This window comes from Papio anubis, chromosome 2, assembly GCF_008728515.1.
Source record: "Papio anubis isolate 15944 chromosome 2, Panubis1.0, whole genome shotgun sequence".
Lineage (NCBI taxonomy): Eukaryota > Metazoa > Chordata > Mammalia > Primates > Cercopithecidae > Papio > Papio anubis.
In genome coordinates, this window is record NC_044977.1 from 178162226 (window position 1) to 178187548 (window position 25323).

Below are 25323 nucleotides of genomic sequence, written 5' to 3' on the forward strand. Positions count from 1 at the left end.
ACTAAGGTTCTATTTGTCAAGAAGGAGGAGAGCATTGTGTTAATCACAAATGCAAACAAACCACAAGCAAGGGATAAGTCAGGCCCTGGTCAAAGACAATGGTAAGGCAATTCCTGCCAAGTGTGTGAGGGTGACACCCACTGAATGCAAGCTGTTGTTACCTTTTTTCCTTTATTTTTATGTATTTATTTTTTGTTGAGACAAGGTCTCACTGTCCTTCAGTCTGGAGTGCAGTGGCCCTATCCTGGCTCACTGAAGCCTCGACCTCCTGGGCACATTTAGTTCTCCCACCTCAGCCTCCTTAGTAGCTAGGACTACAGGTGTGAGACACCATGCTTGGCTAATTTTTAAAATTTTTGTACAGACGGGTGGGGCTCCTAATGATGTTGCCCAGGCTGGTCTCGAACTCCTGGGCTCAAGTGATCCTCCTGACTCGGCCTCCAAAAGTGCTGGGATTATAGGCCTGAGCCACTGCACCAGGTCAAGTTTCTATCTTGACTCTAACTAGAAAAGGTGTCATCCTTGAAATGCAGGTACTGTCCAGCCAAATTCCAAAGCCCTCTGAAGATCCAAGTTCACTAAGAAGCTCAGAGGTGCCAGGCTGTGTCTTGTGTGTGCAAATGAGGCAGAGGATGACAAGGCAGGGTGGGCACTTCGAGCTCTGCCCCAAGTCTGGTCGGCTTGAGAGTCAACCTAGGAGCCTCTCTCGGCTCCAAATGGGAATGTGGCAGCCCTTCCCGCGTAGGGAAAAAGGAGCGTGAGGGGGCACCACGGCGAGATGGTCGGGTCTGCTCCACCCATGAGGATGGAGTGCAGCCTCCACCGGGAACCAGGGGTGGGAGTCGCTGCTCAGTGGCCGGGGCCTGCACGTGGCGCGGCGGGAGCTGCTGCCTAGGGCCGCGCAGCGACAGCGGATGAGGACTACATGTCCCGACGTGCCTCGGGCAGGGTGGGGCGGTGCCGGAGCCGGGCCGGGAGGCCGGCCAGGGCCAGGCGTGCGCAGTGGTTCTTGGGAGTGGCGAAGCGGGTCCAGCCCGGCTGTCAGCTGTGGCCCCCGGAGCCGGGCGGGGGTGGCCGCGACCATTGGCGGAGAGGCGAACGGGGCGGGGCCGCCGCCAGCCGCTGCGGGCAAGGCTGAGCAGGCGGAGGTGGGCAGCCGGCCAGGAAAGCACGGTCCGGGCGGCTACATTCGGCCTGGCCATGGCAGCGGCGCCCCTGAAAGTGTGCATCGTGGGCTCGGGGAACTGGTGAGCGGCGGCGGGTTGGAGGCCGGGGCTCCGCTTCCAGGAAGCGCCTCTCCCGGGCGGTGAGGGCTGCGCGCCCCATGCTGCGGCGTGGGCACCGGGCACTGCGCGCAGGGAGGCGGGGTGGGCGACCTCGTTGCTGGGCTGGGCACGGTGCGCCCGAGGAGGCCGCACCGGGGCACTCGCTCGGGAGGCGCTGGGCCCGCGTGCGTGCGGGGGACAGCGCGGAGAGAGGGCACCTCGCGCACGCGGGCACCTGTCTGCGCCCTCGTTACTGAGCGCACAGAAGCCACCTGCTTGCCACGCCTGGGTGTTTTGCACAACATCCTAAGGGCTTGCTCCGTTCTCCACGGCGGATCTCCTGGGTCAAGGACTTGGAGGAGGCTCGAGCATTCTTACTGCAGTTTCGGTGTTCAGGAAACCAAGGCGGAGAGGGCTAAAGGGCTCTTGCTGCCCAGGTCACGGGCGGGGCAGGCTCTACCCTTCAAGGTGCCCGTCTCGCCCCCGCTTCTGATAGGTCCACTATCTTAGGCGCGTCCTATCAGGAAGAAAATCCAAGTTTCAACAGGCCGCTGCCCCTGAGGCGTTGAGAATTCTCCCTTGCCGAGATGTTTGCGAAGCTTTGAGTCTCTTTGGGGCCTTATTTGACTTTAACATTTTATGGAGCACTTTAGAAATGTCAGTTCTTCTAGTACCCTTAATCAAACGTACACTGTGGGATTCTCTGGTGTGTCTGGGTGAATGTAGAGGTGGGGGTGTGAAGGGGGAAGGAAGCAAAGTGCAGCATCTGGTGTTTCTAAGCCTTTTTTCTTTGCTGTACACTCTTCGCCACACTGGAGGGACTGGTGTACAATATAGTTAAGAGTGATGATGTCCTTTCAGTGCTCCTGTTTACCGGTTTTTCTGTGGCGCGACAGGCATCAGAAGTGCTGCAGCAGTTGGTCCTGGGTAGTTGGTCTTACTTTTACTCTTTCAAGACATGGCCCAGAAAGTACTTATTGAAGGAAACCTTACCTGGTTCTTCACTTTTCCATCCCAGCCAGTGGCCTCTCTCTGTGTCCCTATTACTGGCCTGTATCATTGTTTTATAAGGAGTTATTTGATTATCTGTCTCCAACTTTTGAGAATGGCATCTACCCTAGTGCCTGGCATATGCTAAGTCAATACTAAGACACTGTTGCCCAGGCTGGACTGCAGTGGTACGATCTTGGCTCACTGCAACCTCCACCTCCCGGATTCAAGCGATTCTTGTGCCTCATCCACTTGAGTAGCTGGGATTACAGGTGTGAGCGACCGCTCCCTGCCACAAAACTAATTTTTAAAACCATAATGATATTTGATTGAATAATACATTCACATTGTTTAACAACCAGGGCCGGGCGCCGTGGCTTATGCCTGTAATCCCAGCACTTTGGGAGGCTGAGGTGGGCCCAGGAGTTTGAGACTAGCCTGGGCAACATGGTGAAACCCCGCCTCTACAAAAAATAAAATATTAGTTGGGCATGGTGGCACATGCCTGTGGTCCCAGGCACTTGGGATGCTAAGGCAGGAGAATCGCCTGAGCCTGGGAGGCAGAGGTTGCAGTGAGCCAAAATTAGATCGCGCCATCGTACTCTAGTCTCAAAAAAGGGAGTGAAACCCTGTCTCAAAAGAACAGAACAAAACAAAAAATAAAAAACAAAAACCAAAGCGTACCAAAAACAGTGAAACATCACCCATCCACATTTATCCCCCCTGAATACCTCCTGAAGGAAAACCAGTCTTATGAATTACTTCTGTCCTTTCTGGAGGAATTCCATGCAAGTGAATGCTTACATATATTCCTTTCCCCTCCACCCTACAAATACTAGGGTATTGTATACTTTTCTGTGAGCTGCATTTTTCAACCAACAACAGAATGTTCTACACAACATTTAATAGAGTTGGTACCTTGCTGCTGCAGAGCTTAATTTGGACTTGCAGCTTGGCTTTGCCAGTTTTAATCTCAAGGTCACTTGAGTGCAGTGTCAGCTCCCCGTTGGCCCATGCCATTTGAAAGGCACCCATTTAGCACATGTTTTTTTTAACATTAGTTTTCTATTCTGTAAAATTCCATGGATGACAGCCCCTTTTCCTAATTTGCAAGGTGCAGGACAAGTAACACACACAGCTCTGCCATGCTGGAACTGGGCCTGGAGCAAGAGTAGTGAAGTGAGCCTCCTGCCCCCTCTGCTGGGATTTGGCTGCCTGCCCATGGCTTCTTCATTCTGGTGTACTTGACTGTTTCCTTGGCCCACTCCAGCCCAGGGAAATGGAGTAGAACTTGGCCAGTGATACTGAAGCAGAGCAATTGAGAAATGTGCTGATAGTTTGGGCTGGCTGCCTGGCTTCATTAATTATGGGATTAGACGGGAACAATTCTTGGCTTCTGTGCCACCGCCTTGGGTACAGAGATACTCAAGTCCTAGAGAGAGGATCACGACCTCCCCAGAAGGATTCAGGCACTCAGGAACTGAAAACAACATGGAGAAGCCCCAGAGGGGTGTTGAGCTCTGGTCAGCAGACGTTTGAGTGTTGCCCAGTGTAGATACTGTGGTCTGACCAGGGATGCAGACACAGCTGGACACAGTCCCTGTCCTTAAACAACTTACCTTCAGGTCTGAGATCAGTGAGGGCATGGAAGATAAGACCGAAGGAAATGCCAAGTGGAATGGAATAACTGCTTACATTTTAAATCGTGTTTCTTAAAGTGTGGTCCCAAGACCACTTGTGTCCGAATTACCACTGAAACTAGACTTGCTTAATCATATCCCCTGAGAATGAGATTTTTTTTTTGCTTAAGGAACTTTAGCCTTTTGCCAAATTTAATACAGATCAAGAAGAGATAGACCTACCCTTCCAGATCTGGTTCTTACCTCAGGAATGTCAAGTTGCTTGAGCAATATTTATACTTGGAACTTTAAGGCAGCTTAGCCTCCTTGTGTAAATAAAAGTGTTTGTCACATATGAGAACTCTCACATGGAGTGCCTCTCCCAAGTCAATTGTCATCAGTTGCAATACAGTTACCAGAATATTGAATTTAGCTGGCTTGCCAGGGAGCTTCAGCCAGGAAGGTCCTGGGCAGGAAAGTAAACCTGTTGTATAACATGCCCTTGTCCTGTTCTTTGGTGAAGCTCATTTTCTCTACACAGATTAGAGAGAGGAGGCCAGAGGAGGGGCCCTCATGCATCCAGCGGAGCCCTGCTGTGCTGCCCGCTGCCGCAGGTGCAGGGAGGGACTTCCTAACCTGCGTGACTTTTCCTGGCTCTGTGACTTTGATTTGGAAAAGCAACAAAAGCTTCTCAGGTTCTTTCAAAGATGAAACAGTTTCTTTTTTGTTTGTTTGTTTTGTTGTTGAGACACAGTCAGTTGTGTTACCCAGGCTAAAGTGCAATGGCACAATCTTGGCTCACTGCAACCTCCATCTGCTGGGTTCAAGTGATTCTCATGCCTCAGCCTCCTGAGTAACTGGGATTACAGGCAGGCACCACCATGCCCAGCTGAGTTTTGTATTTTTAGTAGAGACGGGGTTTTGCCATGTTGGCCAGGCTGGTCTTGAACTCCTGGCCTCAAGTAATCTGCCCGCCTTGGCCTCACAAAGTGCTGGGATTACAGGCATGAGCCACAGTGCCTGGCCCAAAATTTCTTTTTTTAAACCAGCACCTTGGGAAGATCACCCAGATACAGTGCAAAATAAAGTTCTAGAGTTAAAACCTCAGGGCTGTATTTACAGCCAAACCCTTGTGATAGGAAGCATATGTCCAGAAACACATCCTAAATCTCCTTTGGAGGCAGGGTAGTGCAGTGGTATAAGAGCGAGCTTGGGAATCTGACTGCCTGGGTCCGCCACTTGGCAGGTCTGAGGCCTTGGGAAAAGTGCTTCTCTCTAAGAATCATATGTTGATACCTGCTGTCTGGGATTATGGTTAGGATTAAATGAAATGATCTGGGGAGAGTGCATGGTGACTAGCACTCAGTAAATGATAGTTTCTATTAGTATTATTAGTTTCATCATCCTTGATCAGAGTTGTCATTAAGTCACAAAATGGACTGGTTTGGGGTTTGGCCAAGGGGTAGAGAGGCAGAGGATGGGAGAGAAGACAGGAGACGAGGAGAGTGACTGATAGACAGCTGGAGGAGTGTCCTTGGGAGTTGCGTATCTCTTGTCCTTGTTTTCACATCACCCCACAGCCTGGCATTTTCTCTGATACTGAAGGTCAAGGAGCGCTTTGGCCCACTTTGCGCTGATGACTGAAACTGGACCTGTGACTCTTTTTTTTTTTTTTTTTTTGGTCTGCTGGGATGGGCTGGGAGCAGCATCCTGGCTGTTCGACCTCCCTGGACACCCTTTTGTCTGCGGTACTCAGTTTCTGTTGTGATTCTCGCCACACAGAGAGCTCAGAAACAATTTGAGTGACTGTAAGTTAGCTCCTTTATGGGCAGAAATAATCCTTCCCTGAGGACAGGCGCACGGACACACTTCTACCTTGGAAATTGAGTGAGAGTTGATAGGATGGACTGGAGATGAACTTGGAAGAGATTTAGAGTTCCCTTGTGGGCTAAGGTGAGAAAGTTTGTACGGCTTTTTAAAAAGTAATATTTAATCACCTGTTTCCCTCATCTCCCACACCTGTTCAGTGTACAAATCATGAGTGTGGCTGGGTGCAGTGGCTCATGTCTATAACCTCAACACTTTGGGAGGCTGAGGTGGAAGAATCATTTGAGTCCCAGAATTTGAGTCCAACCTGAGAAACATAGCAAGACCCTGTCTCTAAATTTAAAAAAATAAATAAATAAAATATAAATAAAAATCATGGCGCAGTGGCTCATACCTGTAATCCCAACACTTCGGGAGGCTGAGGCAGGTGGATTGGTTGAGCCTAGGAGTTCAAGACCAGCCTAGACAACTTAGTGAGACCCTGTCTCTACAAAAAAATATAAAAATCAGCTGGGCATGATGGCATGTGCCTGTAGTCCCACCCACTTGGGAGGCTAAGGCAGGAGAATCACTTGAGCCCAGGAGGTGAAGAGTGCAGTGAGTCAAGGTGGCGCCATTGCACTCCAGCCTGGGTGACAGGAGGGAAACCCTATCAAAAAATATATATATAATATAATAATGACTACTATTCTAGGAATGAGTCGAGAGCTCTCAGTTTCTTACCTTAACCTTTCATTTCTTAACCTTCACCTCTTCCATTCTTGCTTCATTCTTCCATTCCATCTCCTTCTGTTCCTTAAGAGGCATAAATATAATAATTGATCATTTTCTGTGTGTCATGTACATGGTGTTATTTCATTTAAACATTATAACAGGCCTGTGGGGTACTATTATTATCCCTATGTTAGATGACATAACTAAGATTTAGAGAAAACTTGCTTAGATCAACAGTTAATAATGTGAACTTGAAACCCAGATCCTTTTAACCCCAAAGACCATGTTTCTGTAAATTCTTACCATTTTCAGTGTGAAGCATACTTTTACATGAGGACAAAAATCATTTTCATAAAAATGTTGAGTATCCTCCCAACAAAAATCCATTTTTATATTCCCCTTCTGAGAAATAAAATGGAAGCAAGGGCTTAAAAATCATCTCATTCAGTTTCCCACCAATGTAGTCATCCCTTCTCCTGTAGCTATGACAGATGATTATAGTTTACTATTTTCAAGGCAATTAATCTTAAAATTAATTAGAAGATTAATTGTTAGAAAACTCTTATTTTTTTTTTCTTCTTTGTATGTGAAGAAAAATCTTAGAAAAATCTAAACTAAAAATCTGTCACCTCTAACTTTTACCTGTTAATCCCAGAGCAACACCTGGGTGAGCCTCCTCTTCTCTAAGTCATGTCCCTTTGGACAGAAAAGTCACATATCCCCTAAATCTTGTCTCTGGCAGGCCAAGTAGCATCCCCAAGTCTCAGTAGTTGCAGGTGGATGGTGGTTTCTGGGGTCCTCACCATCTGTGTCACCATTCTCCTTTCCGTTTCCTCCTCCCCACCTTGGTGATATCAGGAACTAAGCTCATTGTGCCAGAAGTGTCCTGGGCTCCCATGAGTTTATACTGGTGACACTTTGTAGTTATTCTGCTTTGAGGCTCAGTCTCTTCCACAATTGGAAGAGGAGAGCTGAATCAGTCATCTCTCACTGCCTAACAGTCTACCCCCAAACTTAGTGGCTTCAGACAGCAATCATTTATTAGCTTATGATTCTGGGGTTTAACAATTTGGGCTAACCTGGGCAGATTTTCTGCTGATTTAGCCCAGGCTCACTCATATGGCTGTGGTTGGCTGGTGAGTTGGTTGGACACTCTCACCCACCTTTTTGTTGTTGTTGTTTTTTGAGAGTCCCACTCTGTCACCCAGGCTGAAGTACAGTGGCAGGATCACAATGCATTGCAGCCTCAACCTCCCAGGCCCAAGCGATCCTCCCACCTTAACCTCCCGAGTAGCTGGGACTAGAGGCACACACCACCATGCCTGGCTAATTTTCAGATTTCATCATAGAGGTGGGGTCTCACTATGTTGCCCAGGCTGATTTCAAACACCTGGGCTCTCAAGTAATCCTCCCGCCTTGGCCTCCCAAAGCACTGGAATTACAGGCTTGGGCCACCACACCCAGCATGGCTGGGACTCTTGGTCCTAGATGACCTCCTTCACATCTAGCAGTGGGCAGGCTTCAGCCAGCATGACAGGAGTGACCAGCCCACATGTCTCTCATCCTTCAGCAGGCTAGCTCAGGCTTCTCCATGTGGTGGTTGGGTTCTAACAAGAGTAAGAGAAGGCAAACCTTCATGAGCTTAATAGGCACTTTCAAGCTGTAGCGCGAATGAGGCCAGACGCTTTTCTAGTCCATGTGTTCAGGAGATTCATAGTTTCCTAAATCTGTGGCTTTAAATTTTTTGACTTGCAACTAACTGACATACAATTTTACGTTATGATAGAGCACACTTCCCATCCAACCAGAAACAAATGTTTCACAGTAGCAAATGTTACTGTGGGTGATTAACTGTGATCTTTTCTCCTTGTATTTATTTTGTACCTGTATAACCTTCAGTTTGAGAAACACTGTCCTAGGTAGTAAAACAGTTTCTCATTCTTACTGTGTCTGGAATTGGTTCCTTCTGGTGGGTTTTTGGTCTCGCTGACTTCAAGAATGAAGCCACGGACCCTCGCAGTGAGTGTTACAGTTCTTAAAGATGGTGTGTCAGGAGTTTGTTCCTTCAGAGGTTCAGATGTGTCCGGAGTTTATTCCTTCCGGTGGGTTCGTGGTATCACTGACTTCAGGAGTGAAGCCGCAGACCTTTGCAGTGAGTGCTACAGCTCTTAAAGGTGGCGCATCTGGAGTTGTTTGTTCCTCCCGGTGGGTTCGTGGTCTCGCTGACTTAAGGAGTGAAGCCACAGACCTCTGCAGTGAGTGTTACAGCTCATAAAGATAGTGCAGACCCAAAGAGTGAGCAGCAGCGAGATTTATTTTGAAGAGCAAAAGAACAAAGCTTCCATAGCGTGGAAGGGGACCCGAGTGGGTTGCCGCTGTTGGCTGGGGTGGCCAGCTTTTATTCCCTTATTCCACATCCTGCTGGTTGGTCCATTTTACAGAGCACTGATTGGTCCATTTTACAGATTGCTGACTGGTTCATTTTATAGAGTGCTGATTGCTGTGTTTACAATCCTTTGGCTAGATACAGAGTGCTGATTGGTGCATTTACAATCATTTAGCTAGACACAGAGTGCTGATTGGTGCGTTTTTACAGAGTGCTGATTGGTGCATTTAAAATCCTTTAGCTAGGCAGAAAAGTTCTCCAAGTCCCCACTCGACCCAGGAAGTCCAGCTGGCTTCACCTCTCATTATCATTACAGCCAGAGTGGTTCTGCAGATGCACATGTATGTTCTAAGAAAACTATAGCCTTATCGTTTGGATTTTCTCTACCTGGTTTTTCCAGTGCTGAAGAAAGGAAGTGGTTTGCATGTGTTATAGGCAAAAAAAGAACCAAAGGATTTGTGTTTCTCCAGTCCTGGAGGAGGAGGAAAACTCTAACCTAATAGCCCTAACACTAGCTATCTGGACAGAAATATCCCCAAGATGAAATCAGTAATTCATGTAGCTACCTCAGCTCGATGGAAATGCCTTCAAGCATCTAAACCCCTTTTTTGTAGATTGAACTTTTTTTTTTCTGAGACAGAGTCTCACTGTGTCACCCAGGCTGGAGTGCAGTGGCGTGATCTTGGCTCACTGCAACCTCCACCTTCCGGGTTCAAGCAATTCTCCTGCCTCAGCCTCCCGAATAGCTAGGACTACAGGCATGTGCCACTATGCCCGGCTAATTTTTTTGTATTTTCAGTAGAGACGGGATTTCACCGTGTTAGCCAGAATGGTCTCAGTCTCCTGACCTCGTGATGCGCCTGCCTTGGCCTCCCAAAGTGCTGGGATTACAGGCGTGAGCCACCGCGCCCGGCCAGGTTGAACTTTTATAAGTTGGGTTTCTTGAGTGGATCCACCCAGTGACAGGAAGTGCCTTTTGTAGACTGTACTCCATGGTTCTCCACTGTGTGGGTTGTCTGTTGAAATTCTGCGTGTGTAAACACTTTGACAACTGTAACATGTTAGGTAAATGTTAGAAATGATTATGGATAAATTTGCATTATCACATATCATTAAGTGACCATGCATTAACATTTGTCTTGGACAATGGTTTATACTTGTCCCAGTCTAATTTCAGAGCATTCTCAAAAGGATCTTGTTTTAAACAATAAATCTTACAGTAACCTGCTTAAAATGAACTCTTGTGAGTTTGAGTAACATGATTCTGAGCCTCACAACCAGGACCAGCAATGATGGCAGATAGGTTTCATCTCAAGCGCTGACTATAGCTGATTGATGGTGACTGCAGAGTTTTGTGTTGAGAAGGATTCTGGGGAAGAGAGTATCTTTGCCAGAAAAGGGTGCTGTGACCTACAGTAGCAAGCTAGGGTAGGGATTGGGGTGGGGACTGACAGCATCTAGCTTGGACTGATTTACTACTACTAATTTTACTACTATTCATATTTACATTTACTACTACTTGGAATAGTTACTTCTACCCAAGTAGAACCCATCTGTGAGGCCTTGCCTGACACAGTCAGCTCATGCTCAGCTTTGGCCCACAGCTGCACAAACGTTAGATTCAGTAGTAAGGACTATCCCGGATAACCCCTTAAGCACTTTATGTGTTATCTCAGTTAATCCTCACAGTATGAGGTACTGTCTTGTCATCATCCTTATTTTATAATAAGTCTGAACTTACAAAGTTATGTAATGTGTTCTAAGTTACACAGATACTGTGCAGTAGAGTGGTTGAAGTTCTCTGCCTTCCTGCCCACTTGAAATGTGGCTATTGGGACTAAATTTAAATGTTAACTAATTAAAATGTAAATACTATGTGTAGCTACATATGCAGTGGAGCTCTACATACTTATTTTCTCCTTGCTTTTTCATGTAACTGTGTCTTGAAGCCTTTTCCATATCTATACATAAAGAACATTTCATTCTTTTTTATACTTGTGTAATATTCCTGGGCATAGATACACTTTTGTTTAATCAGTTTGCTCTTGATGGATATTCTAAGAGTTCTGCAGTGAATAGCCTCATACTGAACCATCTGCATATATGTTGGTAGAAGCCAGAACTATTAGCAATACATGAGAAGTAATTTAGTCATGATTTCTTATTTCATTTTTCACTTCACAATAAGCAAGTATGAGGAAGGTGGAGAGTGACATTCCAGCTGTAGAGGACCTAGAAACATGAGCAGAAAAGAGGTTTGTTTGTTCTGGATTACCTAGCATGTCTGGTGTAGAGCTCAGGTTTGAAAGCTGAGATTTTGCATCATTAAGACTCTGGTGGATGTTTGCAAATGGTTTTCAGTGATTCTCATTATCCAGAAATGAGGGCAGGGGTGTATAGTCTTTCAGTTATTATGTCAACAGAGACCAGGTGCCAGGTGGCTGTTAGAATTTGCACTACATGGTTCTTTCCATTATCAATAGATGGGCCTGCAGAATGTATTTATCTAAAAAATTTGTGCTAGGATATAGAATATGCTTGTTTGAAGCGCCATGGACAGTTTCGTTCTCTGCCATCCTTACTTAAGACTGGTGGTCCTTAAAGGCAATTTGAGACTGTGACTTAGATATTCTCCAGGATCCTGTGTGTTCTTCTTCTGAGTGGGCAGGTAGATTCTCCTGCTACCTATGTTTTTGATTCTGATCTGAATTAATCACTGACTATTCCTCCATTCACTCAGATGAACATTGTTCCCATGGTGTGTGGGGTTGATAGCATGGCTGACCAGGTCATGGATAGCCATTTTTGAACAGGCTGATAGGTGTGTGGTCTATCCCAAACTGCTCCTACTTGGCTGCTCTGAAAAAATATGGAAGTAAGTATTGACTAGTATCGACCTAGGGAGCATCTGTGGATTTCAGTTACCTCCATAGTTTCTGTTTTCTGGTTGGCTAACAGGCCTTGGGACTTGCTGAAACTTGTCTGCTTTGGATTTGGGGTCTGTTAAAATATCTAAATGTGAATGATTTAAAATCAGAATTAAAAAAAACAAATACTGGGAAAATTTGGAAAAGATAGGCAAGTATGAAGAACACAATAACATTTGCTTGTCACCTTACCAACAAGAAAGGATGTATTCATGCAACAAATGTTTGTTGTGCATCTACTATATCAACACTTCAGTGTGCATGTGAATCTCTTGGGGATTGTGTTACAGAGCAGGTTCTGACTCAGCAGGTCTGGGGTGGGGCCTGAGGGTCAGCATTTCTAACACGCTCTCAGGGATATTTTCACTGCTGGTCCATGGACTACACTTTTAATAGGATCTGACCATAGGCTGGATCTTATGCTAGTGCTTGTGTTTTCTTGCAATCCTTTTTAAATGTGTGTGTTTTTTAAATTGTGACAAAATACACATAACATAAAAGTTACCATCTTAACCACTTTTAAGCATATGGTTTAGTAGGGTTAAGAATATTCACATCGTTTGTGTTGAAAACAACGAAAATATTGAAAAGAATTAGATGTCCAGAATTCTTTTCATCTTGCAAATCTGAAACTCTATATTCATTAAGCAACAGTTCCTCAATCCACTCTTTCCCCAGTCCCTGGAAACCACACTTCGACTTTCTGTCTCTATGAATTTCATTACTCTAAGTACCTCATATAAGTAGAATTATACATTATTTATCCTTCGGTGTCTGGCTTATTTCAATTAGCATAATGTCTTCAAGGTTCATCCATGTTGTAACATGTGTCAGAACTTCCTTTTTAAGACTGGATAATATCCCATTGCATGTATAGACCACATTTTGCTTATCCATTTATCAGCTGATGGACACTTGGGTTGCTCCCACCTTTTGGCAATTGTGCATAGTGTTGCTATGAACACGGGTGTATGTATAGACCACACTTTGCTTATCCATACATCAGTTGATGGACACTTGGGTTGCTTCTACCTTTTGGCAATTGTGCATAGTGTTGCTATGAACATGGGTGTACAAATATCTCTTTGAGACCCTGCTTTCAATTCTTTGGGGGTATATACCCAGAACAGAATTGCTTGATCATATGTTAGTTCTATTTTTAATTCTTCGAGGAACTGCCAATTTGGTTTTCCACAGTGGCTGTGGTATTTTACAATTCTACCAACAGTATACAAGGGTCCTGATTTCTCTGCATCCTTATCAACACTTATTATTTTCTGTGTTTTTGCTAGTAGCTATCTAAGTGGATCTGAGGTGGTATTATTTATTAATTGCACACTTGCAATCATATGGTATGTACAATTTTGCATCCTTTTTGTTAAATGTAACATTCTATCATAAGCGTTTTCCTCTGCAGTTTGAATTTTCATAGAAAGCCTTTTCAGTCTCCTTACTCTTTTAAGTGAAGTTGTTCACATTGATCTTTTTTCCTCTGTGGTTTCTTTCTTTGATTTCAAGCTTAGAAAGCTTCCCTATGTAGAGATCAAATAAACATTCACCAAGTTGAATCTATGTTTAAAATACTTCATTTTTAACATTTGCATTGAATACTCTGGCATTTGGTTGTTCTATAAAAGCCCTTTGACTGCAAAGAATTACACAAAATGTTAATAATGGTTCTCCCTGGGTGATGAGATTATTCATAATTATTTTTTCATGTATTGCTTTTATGAGTGAAAAAGTACATGTTATTTAAACCACAAAGGACCACCCTCTTGCCCATAGAATGAGCCCGGGTCAGCTCTGGAAGAGATGGGGACATGGAATGTGGAGAATCTAGCTGATGGCAAATTCTTCCTGGACCTCCACTTCCTCCATAGTAAAAAGAAGGATGGACTGTAGGGTCCTTTCTGGCCTCAAATTCGTCAGGTTTAGGCCCAACTTGATAGTGTCAACCTAAAATAATCAAAAAGGTCAGAATCTAGTTTAAAGAGAGTTTAATTAAGTGCAAAGGTTAAAAGTGAGCCTGCCGGCCGGGCACAGTTGCTCACACCTGTAATCCCAGTACTTTGGGAGGCTGAGGCAGGCGGATCACGAGGTCAAGAGATCGAGACCGAGCCAGCCAACATGGTGAAACTCTGTCTCTACTAAAAATAGAAAAATTAGTTGGGCGTGGTGGCGTGTGCCTGTAGTCCCAGCTGCTGGGGAGCCTAAGGCAGGAGAATCGCTTGAACCCAGGAGGCGGAGGTTGCAGTGAGTCAAGATTGCAGCACTGCACTCCATCCTGGCGACAGAGTGAGACTCTGTCTTTTAAAAAAAAAAACAAAAAAAAAAAAACCATGTGAGCCTGCCCAGAAAGAACAGATTCCAAGAAATTAGGATTTCAGCATGTTTCTGTGTAAGGCTTAATGCATAGTTACAATGATCTGATTAGTCAAGGTGGTCTTTTTGAGTGGTGGGGGAGGTATATTTAACATTCCACACTGCAGATTAACCATCATTGGGTCTTGGACTGACGCTTTCTGGTGTGAGTTAGGTACAGGACAATGAAGGAGGCAGTTAATGTAGAACAAAGATCAGCAATTAGAAGTGGGAAGATCTGGTCTCTCCTAGTCATTTACAATGAGGAAGTCAAGAATAGTGGGGCAGAGAGTGAAGCAGAATAGCAAGCATGCAAGTTATACATAACCCAGTCTCCAAGGCCTAACTTCCCCCTTGGCATAATAAATTCAGAGGGTCCTGAAATTTTTATTTTTATTTGAAAACAGGCGGCCATTCCTTGGCTGAAGTAGTACATCCCCAGCCTAATTAAATAGTACACCTTTTTAGAGAGAAAGGGGTGAGAAGGCTGTGGACAGAGTGAATGGCAAAGGGTTAGCTGGGGGCGGAGGGGGGGAGGGCATTGCCAAGCTGGGGGTCAGGACCTCCTGCAGGTGGGTGTCCATCCAGCTGGGACTCAGGGCCGTAGAGCAGAAGGGTTAAAAGGGATAATGTGGGTAAGGTATTTGAAACAGTGCCTGACACCTGGTAGGCACCAAATTAGTGCTGTTTTTGCCCACCCTGTCCCTTCCTTGCCTCTTGCCCCTGCCATGCCATTTTCTCCACCTTCCCTGCCTCCTCTTTCTCTCCTCCCTTAGTCTCCCTGATCCTCTCCATTTCTCTTGCACTATCTCCTCTTCTCTCCTTCCCTTAACCTCTGTCCTCTTCCTTCTTTTCCCTCCTCCCTGGACATGTTAGTTCTAGATAAAATCTGTGCCTATTGTTGGCCATGCCACGGGCTATGACTGAGCTTTGCCCCAGGGGCCTTCCTGCTGCCCGGAAGGTACCCAGTCTCCTCCCCAGGTAAGGCCCACTAAGCCTCGGAGCTCCGCCCTGGCTACCCTTTCTCCCAGCTTTCCCTGACGTCATCGCCAGGTGTCACTGTGTTGCCTGTTTGACCACATAGGTCGCTGTGGTACAGGGATAGATATATATATATGTATATATATAAAAAACCTTTTTTTTTCTTTGAGATGGAGTTTTGCTCTGTTGCCCAGGTTGGAGTGCAGTGGCGCAATCTCGGCTCAGTGCAACCACCGCCTCCCGAGTTCACGTGATTCTCCTGCCTCAGCCTCCTGAGTAGCTGGGATTACAGGAGCCCGCCACCACGTCCGGCTAAGTTTTGTATTTTTAGTAGAGACGGTGTTTCACCATGTTGGTCAGGCTGGTCTTGAACTCCTGACCTCGTGATCCGCCCGCCTCGGCGTCCCAAAGTGCTGGGATTGCAGGCTTGAGCCACTGTGCCCGGCAGTACAGTTACATTTTTTTGTGTGCTTGTTGAAACAACATCAATCTCTGTTTACCAGTCTCCAAGCTCCATGAGGATGGGGACTTGTCTGCTTTTATTCCCTTGCATCCCCTGCACCCAGCATGGTGTCTGAAATTAGTGGGTGCTCAATAAATATTTTCAATAAAAGATTCTACCCTACAATAGGGCAAATATAAATTAGCAACAAGTGCAGGCTTTGGAGACACTCAGATCTGGGTTTGAATTGCTGACTGTAGATGGACAGCATGACTTAGGTAATTGATTTATGCTCTTTGGGCCTCAATTTCATCGTCTGTAAAATGGGGATAATGTGGCACCTCTCTTGTGGGCTGTAATAAAGATTAAATGAAATCTTATATGAAGTACCCATCTACTCAAGTTTCTTTTAAATTTCATTTGCATAGCGTTACAGGATTTGTGAATTAGTGTATATTTTAAGGCCTAAGACTTAAGACAATTCATGATTTCATGGGTAACAGAATTTTATACATCTATGTAAAGACCCAGGACTGGCCATCAGCAAACCTGAGTCCTCCAAGTTCTGTCTTAGTTATTGACCTTTGCTCCACGGGCCTTCCTTCTGCCTGGAAGGCTCCCCAGCCTCCTCCCCAGGTAAGACCCACCTGGAGGCCATACCGGATTGTAGGATGCAAGGTGAACATGACTCAGTCTCCTGCATCTTAATCTGCAAGACGAAGAGTTTGGGTAGGATTAAACGCATCATGCAGGCAGTACCCCTATGGCTTTGGCTCTGTCTGCTTCATAGCTGTAGTAGTATTTGATTGCTATTCTTTCTTTGAAAGTTTATTTTTATTTATTTATTTTTTGGAGACAGTGTGTGCCATTATCCAGGCTGGAGTGTGGTGGCATGATCATGGCTAACTGCAGCCTTGACCTCCTGGGCTCAACTGATCCTCTTGCTTCAGCCTCCTGAGTAGCTAGGACTACAGGTACAGCCACCATGCCCAGCTAGTTTTTTATTTTTTGTAGAGACAGGATCGCACTATGTTGCCCAAGCCGGTCTCAAACTCCTGGGCTCAAGAAATGCTCCCTCCTCAGCCTCCCAGTGCACTGAGATTCCAGGTGGAAGCCACTGTGTCCAGCCTAAGTGTTTACTTTAAAAGACAACTTCATACCAGTATAGTAAATATCACAAGTAGAAGGTAACAACAACAAAAGCCAGTAGAATGAAAACAAAACAGTGTTATAAAATTCTTGCCAGATATTACTACCTGCCAAGGCTCAGAGTCTGAGGCCTCTTCAGACTTTGTGAAGAAGGGAAATTAGCACACGCTGGAGAGATGGGAACCACTTAATGGCACTGCAGCGAGACATTCTGCACTCGCTTAGGACCATGAGAGCTGAGAAGGGCACGAGTGATTCAGTGTCATTTGGTTTTGTGTGTATCCCTAGTCCCCATTTCTCACTTTGGGAAGCACTGGATTAGATCATAGACCTGGAAGGAACCTTAAAGATTACCTGCCCCACCTATCATTTTGTAGACGGATGAGCTGAGCCTGATGTGGAGGTGGCTGCTCATGCTCTTGACCCAGGCTTGTGAAGACCTGTGCCCTTGATTCTCAAAATGCAGGAGTTGAAAGACAGACAGACAGATAGATATGCAGGAGTTGAAAAATAGGCAGGCAGGTAGACAGAGAGATAGATATGCGGGAGTTGAAAGATAGATAGCTAGCTAGCTAGATAAGGCCTGTGCCTGACTATGCTTGTGTAGTGTTACAGAAACCAGCTGAGACATGGAGAGTACCAGCAGTGTGGCCACAGGACCCCAACTATGACCTGTTCACATGCAAACCACCTTTGTGGGCTGTAGTCAGTACTTTTATTTTAAGCTCAGCTCTAAAATATCTATGCACATTTTTGGACTGGCCTTCTGCTGGTCAGTCACATTTCTTTCTCTCTTTTTTTTTTTGGTTTTTTGTTTTTTGAGACGGAGTCTTCCTTTGTAGCCTAGGCTAGAGTGCAGTGGTGTGATCTCAGCTCACTGCAACCTCTGCCTCCCGGGTTCAAGCGATTCTCCTGCCTCAGCCTCTTGAGTAGCTGGGGCTGCAGGCGCACGCCACCACGCCTAGCTAATGTTTTTGTATTTTTTATTAGAGACGGGGTTTCACCGTGTTGGCCAGGATGGTCTCAATCTTCTGACCTTGTGATCCACCCGCCTCGGCCTCCCAAAGTGCTGGGATTACAGGCGTCAGCCACCGCACCCGGCCCATTTCTTTAGAACAGGGTGTGTCACTTATAAGTAGACTCTGGTCCCTTCAAAACCCTCCGGCTCCTCCAAAACATTTTTCTTGCTCTATTTGATCCACAAGAAAAATGAAGCTGCTCTTTCATATTGGTCAGAAGAGGTAACACTTGAGACAAATGCATCTAGTACCATTCCAGAGGCACAAAGGAGTTTGGGGTACAGGTTATACTTTTTGATTTTTTATAAACCATACAGATAAAAGTGGACAACAGAGAAAATACTGAGTTCAACGTGGAGATTGGGCTGGGCGCAGTGGCTCATGCCTGTAATCCTAGCACTTTGGGAGGCTGAGATGGGAGGATTGTTTGAGCCCAGGAGTTGAAGACTAGCCTGGGCAACATAGATCCCGTCTCTACAATATTTTTTTAAAAATTAGCTGGGCGTGGTGGCACACATGTAGTCCAGTTACTCAGGAGGCCAGGGAGCGACGATTCCCTTGAGCCTGGGAGGTCAAGGCTGCAATGAGCCGTGATTGCACCACTGCACTCCAGCCTGGGGGACAGAGCAAGACACTGTCTCAAACAAACAAACAGAGTATACCAAAGGGGGTTAAAACAAAATGAAATATAGTGTTTTAAGTCCTGGTCCTCCTCCTCCATGCCCCCCTGCCTCCCCGCCACCCTTGCCAAAAAAATTATTGTATAAATTATATATAGAGAACAAAACTAGGCCTTAAGGTACTAGGATCGTTTTGTTCCTCTCCATCCGTGAATTTAATTCCACAGTCCTTCCTTCAACACAACACTACCCCAACCCCCAATCCCTCCCACTACATTGCCAATCCCTGGGTGGCAAATCCAACAGCTTGGCCAAAAATTACTTGGAGAGGCCTCTAGTTGTGTCAAAGATTCTGTCTTTGTACATCTATCAGCTTTTGCTGCAACACAGCCCACTCTCCCCTAACTCAGCTGCTTAAAATAACAAGCATTTAAGATTGCTTTTGAGTTAGGGATCAGCTGGTCGGGCTCACTCATGTGTCTGCAGTTAGCTGAGTATTGGGTGGAAAGCACTGCTGTGTCTGCTTTTCCCAGCCCTGATTTGTGAAGCCTTTTTTGCTTCTCAGCAGGGGTTTGGTCTTCCTGAGCACCATCCTGTGTCTTCTCCCTGCACCCTGGGTCGGGCTGTCCATTATGGTTCTCTCAATAGAAGTTTGAGCCTGGGAGACTTGTCATGGATCAACGTGTATTGCAGTTGGGTCCTTTGTATTGCAGTTGGGTCCTTTGTATTGAAGTCCACTGCAGTTTACCCTTCTAACCACATCTGCTTCCACTTTCCTCCACCTCATCACACACAGCCTCATGAACGCCTTTTAGCTATTCATCTCTCTGAGCTGGTGGTGAGCTTTTGAGAGCAAAGAACACGTTGCCTTTCCCCTGCTGTATTACCACCATCTGGCCCCCAATGCATTACACACAGTAGGTGCTCAGTAAATATCTGATGACTGAGATAAATGAGTGAATGAATGAAATTATTGATGAAACCAGGAATGAGGTAGAGTGAGGTCTTGATGGCCCCCCAAGAGTAAAATAACTGGAATTCCCCTTATTAATTTTTACGCTGTCACTTTAAGCCCCCATTGAATCCCAAAGGACATACAGACATGGTCTGAAGGGCCTAGTTCTTAACAGTACCAATGTTTGTTTAAATTTTCCTAACTCTACCCAGGTGTGGTGGCACGTGCCTGTAGTCCCAGCTTCTCAGGAGGCTGAGGTGGAAGGATCACCTGAGCCCAGGAGGTCAAGGCTGCAGTGAGTTGTGATCACACCACTCTACTCCAGCCTGGGTGACAGAGTGAGATCCTGTCTCAATCAATCAATCAATCCAACTCATTGCAGTAAATACTACAGGTTTGCCTCGGGTTGCAAATGTTTGGCTTCCCCAGGAGGCAGCTGTAAAGGGGAAAGCAAGTGTATTCCAGTGAGATCATGGGGAGGGATTCCTGGTTCTGATTTACTTTTCCACTTGGCTTACTAGACTTAGATTCCTGGTGTCTCATAGCCCCCCATTGGTTGACGCTCAGTCCCCCAGAACCACGCTTGTTCTCTCTGACCTTGTGAAAGTTGCTTGATGCCAGGGAACACTGTGAACCACAGCCTTTCTCTCCCTGTGAGTACGTGAGCAGCTGTTTCCAAGATTAGAATAAAGGTGGTAGTGATGGTGGGAGGTTCCTGGCCTGCTTTCTACAAAGTGTCAGTAGGAGAATTGGATTAATGGGTATTTATCTAATAACCTGTTCTGCTGGCATAGAATGAGAATTTCACAGGTACAGCTGCATAGCCTTGATATCTACAGCTATTCTTTTGTGAGGGAGGAGGGCATCAGAATTCTGATCATTGTGCAGAGCAGTGGCTCTCAGCCTTGGCTGCACATCAAGTCATCAGGGAGCTTTAAAAAGTACAGATGCCTGATCCCACCGCAGAAGTGCCAGTTCCATTGGCCGGGGTGTGGTCTGGGACTCAGGATTTTTAAATCTCCCAGGTAACTCTGTGCAGCCAAAGTGGAGAACCGCTTGTTTAGTTTATCCGTTCTATGTCCAGAAAGGGACAATAATTATAATCTGTTAGAATTATTTGAAGTTTTGTGGTTGTTAAAGCATATAGGTTTATATACTGGGATGAATTATAGTTGGGTTAGAAAAACAGATTCTTCAGGGGATGAAAATAAATGTCTCCAACATGTTCTGCAGCCGCTTGGCTGCCCCCACCTTTTGTTATCATCCCCTACTCCATCTCATCAAATTGTCTTGAGAATAATTGTGAGAAAAAGTAGCAACTGCCCTAACACATGAATTTGCAAGATGCTCTTTACTGCATTCTCTCATTTACTCCTCACACCAGGAAAGTCAGCTAAGAAACAAACCGTTTCTCAGTGGAAAGTCCAGAGGGGAGAGCTGACAGGCTCAGCTAGGATTGAGTGCCCACTGTGGCCCCAGCAGCGGCTTCTGTGGGATGGACACAGGTGCCTGGTCCCACCTCCTCTGCTGCAGCAGCCACGTGCAGACACGCACTGCTGTCGGGAGGACTGATGTTAACAAATCAGGGTCATTCTTGTCCCCTGTAGGAAAGCCTATGGGAGACTGAGCCATCACTAGAACATGTTTGCTAAATAGAGATGCAGAGAAAAGGGAGCTTAGGGGCCGGAGGCCGGCTTGATTGCGGAGAGGAGGGAGTGCAAAGTACTCAGCTACTGGGCCCTGTGCTCTCCCTTTGCTCCTCTTCGGGAGTCCACTCGGGTTCTTGTCTTTCTTCTGTGCTTCTGCCTTGCACCTGCTGCAGTTCATCAAGACACAGTTTATTTTACCATAGGTACATCTCAATATCCTTTGAAGACCTTCTAGGGTCATTTTCATGCTCTGGGGTGGATTTCTCTTCTGCCTGTGATGTTGTCTTCCAAGATAGGTTGATTCTTACTAGTTTCAAGGGGTGGTGCATTTTGACCTTAAACCAAATTCTGGTGCTTTCCCGGTCACAGGCGGTGGTATTCCATGTGAAAACAACTCAGTTTCAAATGGCTTGGGGCTGATACACATCACATCTCGAGTAAGCTCGGTGTTTGGATCAGAATCAAAACACAAGTCTTCTGAATTTTAATCAAATGCTTTTTCTCTCCTGCCCAAGTGAGTTTATTTTTGTTCTTTTCCACGGTTTCTTTTGTAGGGGTTCAGCTGTTGCAAAAATAATTGGTAATAATGTCAAGAAACTTCAGAAGTTTGCCTCCACAGTGAAGATGTGGGTCTTTGAAGAAACAGTTAATGGCAGAAAACTGACAGACATCATAAATAATGACCATGAAAATGTAAAATATCTTCCTGGACACAAGCTGCCAGAAAATGTGGTAAGACTTTGGGGTGAAACGTACTTTGGTTCATTCCGCAAGTTATGCTTGGCGGAGCAGCATTGGGACTTGGAACTGGGAAAGCTGCTTTTCTTTTCCCCAGTTCCTTTCCACTACCATTTGGTTGGTTGATTTTGGTTTTTCTGACTCTGAAAATGGGTTTCCTATTAGTGTGCCAAGGATGCCTTAACAAAGTGCCAGACTGGTACCTTAAACAACAGAAATGTATCTTTTGTAATTCCGGAGGTTTTGAGTGTGAGATCAGGGTGCTGATAGGGTTGATTTCTTGAGGTCTCTCTCCTTGGCTTGTAGATAGCATCTTCTGTATTTTCACGTGGTCTTCCCTCTGATCCTGTCTCTATCATAATCTCCTCTTATAAAGATAGCAGTCATATTGGATAAAGACCCACCCCAATGACTTAAGTTAATTACCTCTTTAAAGACACTGTTTCCAGATACAGTCACATTCTGAGTACAGCCCATAACAGACTTCCTGCTTGGCATTCAAAGTGCCAGCCACGTCTGGAACTAGCGAACTTGCCTTAGGCTGTTCATGCTCCCCAAGTAGCTCCTGTTATACCCTAAGTGCATGAGATCAGCTTGCTAGGACAGCTAATGCACTGGTCTGTAATTAAAGTCAGGGTCAAGGCCTAAATTACGGAAGGAGATAGAAGAAAATGGGAAAATGTAAGACTGACAGTTTAAATTCAAGCTTATTAAGTCTGGGAGAGAAAAATACAGGTTATTGCCTGACCTCCTTCTATTGACTTGCGGAGGAAGAAAGAAATGAGCTTGGGGAGTGAAAAGGGTGTACCCTGCTGCTTGTCTGAATGGAATTGATGAACTTCTTCTGTTGTCAGATTCACCCCTTTGTGGTTTTCTATCATAATCTCTTTGAAAACCAGACAGTTGTGGCTGTCTGATTCCTATGGTTAACCCAAGAAGCTCGTCTCCTGTGTTAATGAAATACCCTTTACTGCATATATTCACTCACCAAACCTTATAAGCATGCACTGTGCATGCAAAGCGCAATGTTGGGTGCTGGGGACAGAAGGAGGAATAAGACAGTGTTGCTTTCCTCAAGGAACTGAGCAGGGGAGACCGATCTCTAAATCAGTAAATGTGGGGAAGTTTTAGTTACAGTATTTGTTAGTGTCAAGTACCATGCTAAGCAATACATATAGTCTGATTTAATACTCTCAATAACGCTCTTAGGTTGATACTACTGGTTTTCCTATTAGGATGATGATTTTGATTATATAGTGGAGGAAACCAGGACTCAGAGAGGCTAATGAACTTGTCCAGGGTCACACAGCTAAGGGCTACAGTTCAGATTGATTCCTGGTGGACTCATCCCTGAGCATGCTCCTGAGCATGCTGAATCTGTTGCCTTCCAGACAGTGATGACTTTCTGCTCTGGACTCGGGTGAGCCAGCGTTTCCCTACAGTGATTCCTGGTGCAGTTGGTGGGGGAGGAAGAACCTTTAGGGTTGTGAGCTTAGAAGTTAAGTTGTCCAAGTATCTGCTGGAGAGAATGAAAGAGGCGGCTGTTCCCACTCCAATGGAAGGCCTCTGGGGTCATCTCTAATCCATTCTTGGGTCAGATCATTCTTTTGAGCTTCACTTTTCTCATTTTTATCAGAATTGGTTGCCCCCTCCCTTCGGTAAACTACATGTTTCATTGTTGTATTCCTCCCACGCTGCCTGGCGCCAGTCCCTTGTGCACCTGTCTGTCTACCTCCACGTGCCTTCAGTGTGTGACCTTGCTTTCTGGTTCTTCATTCACCCACAGTCCCTAGCGCAGTGCTTTTCCTCCAGTGGATATTCAAGGAGTGTTGGGGGAAGTGAATCTGCTGAGTGGTTCTGTGAAGCTAGAGCCTCTGCTGTGAACAGGGAGATTGGGAGGGAAGGAACTGACACAGAGGAGTTGAGAGAGCCTGCCCCCCATATGACTGACTCCACCACCTACCCCTGGTCACTGGGTATGGACAGAGGCAGGAGAATTCACTCCCAGAACGCTGCTGATGTCTAATAGATCTCTCGAACCTATTCTTCCTGTTTAAGTGAAAGTTTTGACCAACATGTCCCCAGTCCCTCACCCTCCAGCCTCAGGTAGCCACCTAAAAGACTAGTTTTTAATCATTGTTTTTCTTTCCAGTTCAAACAGGAGAGGTTTTTTGCGTTTCCGTCAACACAAGCTCACTGTTTATGCTGTCATTTGATGTGCTGACTTCAGACTGAGACTTTTCTGCGTGAGACCCCCAAACTGCTGCCCACCTGACCCTTCCCCAGGTCCACACTCATCATGTGGCCCCTCCCACATGGGAGCCTTCTGTTACAGTGACTTCACCATGCCATTGCCTGCTCACTAAAAACTGAGCCCTTCTGGGTTTACGATTTCCCTTTAGATCTGAATGAAAATAATGTTCATTATTTTCTGAAGGCCGGGTGCAGTGGCTCACACCTGTAATCCCAGCACTTTGGGACCAAGTGCAGTGACTCACTCCTATAATCCCAGCACTTTGGGAGGCCGAGGGGGGCGGATCACTTGAGGTCAGGAGTTCAAGACCAACCTGGCCAACATGGCAAAACCTCATTTCTACTAAAAATACAAAAATTAACCGGGTGTAGTGGTGCACACCTATAATCCCAGCTATACTCAGGAGACTGAAGCACGAGAATTGCCTGAACCCAGGAGGCGGAGATGGCAGTGAGCCAAGATTGCGCCGCGGCACTCCAGCGTAGGCAACAGAGCAAGACTACATCTTTAAAAAAAAAAAAAAAAAAAGGAATGCTCCCTCTAAAAAAAAAAAAAAAGAAAATAATGCTCATTATTTTCTGTAATTGCAAAATGGTTGATCCTGTTTTCTAGCTCTATTTCCAGAGCCTGTGTTTGGAGCTCATCAAGGTAGAGGACTCTTTTGCATCCCTGTTCCAGCTTCAGCCAGTGACACCAGGATTTAGATTCCAGCACCCCCATGAAATATAGTTGCCATTGCCACTCATCTTCTGCCTGCTTTTTAAAAAACTGCTTCACTTAGATATAATCCACAGACCATAAAATTCAGTGACTTTTTTCGTATATTTACATAGCTATGCAGCCATCACTACAGCCAATTTTAACACATGTTCGTCATCTTGAAAAGAAATCTTGTACCCTTTCCTAGTTACCCCCTGTTATCCCCAATTGTCCCACAGCCCTAGGCGACCACTAATCTCCTTTCTATCTGTATAGATTTACCTATTCTCAATGTTTCATATAAATTGCATCTTACAATATGCGGTCTTCTGTGACTGGCTTCTTTCACTTCACATGTTGTCAAGCTCCATCCATGTTGTAGCGTGTATCAGTGCTTCGTTCCTTTTTATGGCTGAATACGATCCTGTTGTATGGATGTCCCACATTTTGTTTACCCCTTCATCAGTTGATGGTCATTTGAGCTGTTTCCTCTCTTTGGGTATTGTGAATAATAACTTTATGTACAATGTGAACCTTTATATACAATGTTTTGTATGAACATATGTTTTCAGTTCTTTTGTGTGTATACCTAGGAGTAGAGTTAACTTTTTGAGGAACTGCCAGACTGTTTTACAAAGTGGCCGTACCATTTTACATTCCTATCAACAGTGTATGAATGTTCCAATTTCTTCACATTCTCACCAGCACTTGCTGTTATCTGACTTTTT

General features: G+C 45.5%; 1 protein-coding gene across 1 annotated transcript in view; it reads left to right on the forward strand.

The window, feature by feature from the left end:
• Nucleotides 1-996: 996 nt before the first annotated feature.
• Nucleotides 997-25323, forward strand: part of GPD1L (glycerol-3-phosphate dehydrogenase 1 like) — a 66481-nt gene continuing 42154 nt past the window's right edge. Inside the window, exons 1-2 of the mRNA XM_003895215.4 lie at nt 997-1247; nt 21459-21636. Coding sequence (XP_003895264.1) covers nt 1201-1247; nt 21459-21636 — 225 coding nt within the window. The 5' untranslated portion in view covers nt 997-1200. The remainder of the gene's footprint in view (nt 1248-21458; nt 21637-25323) is intronic.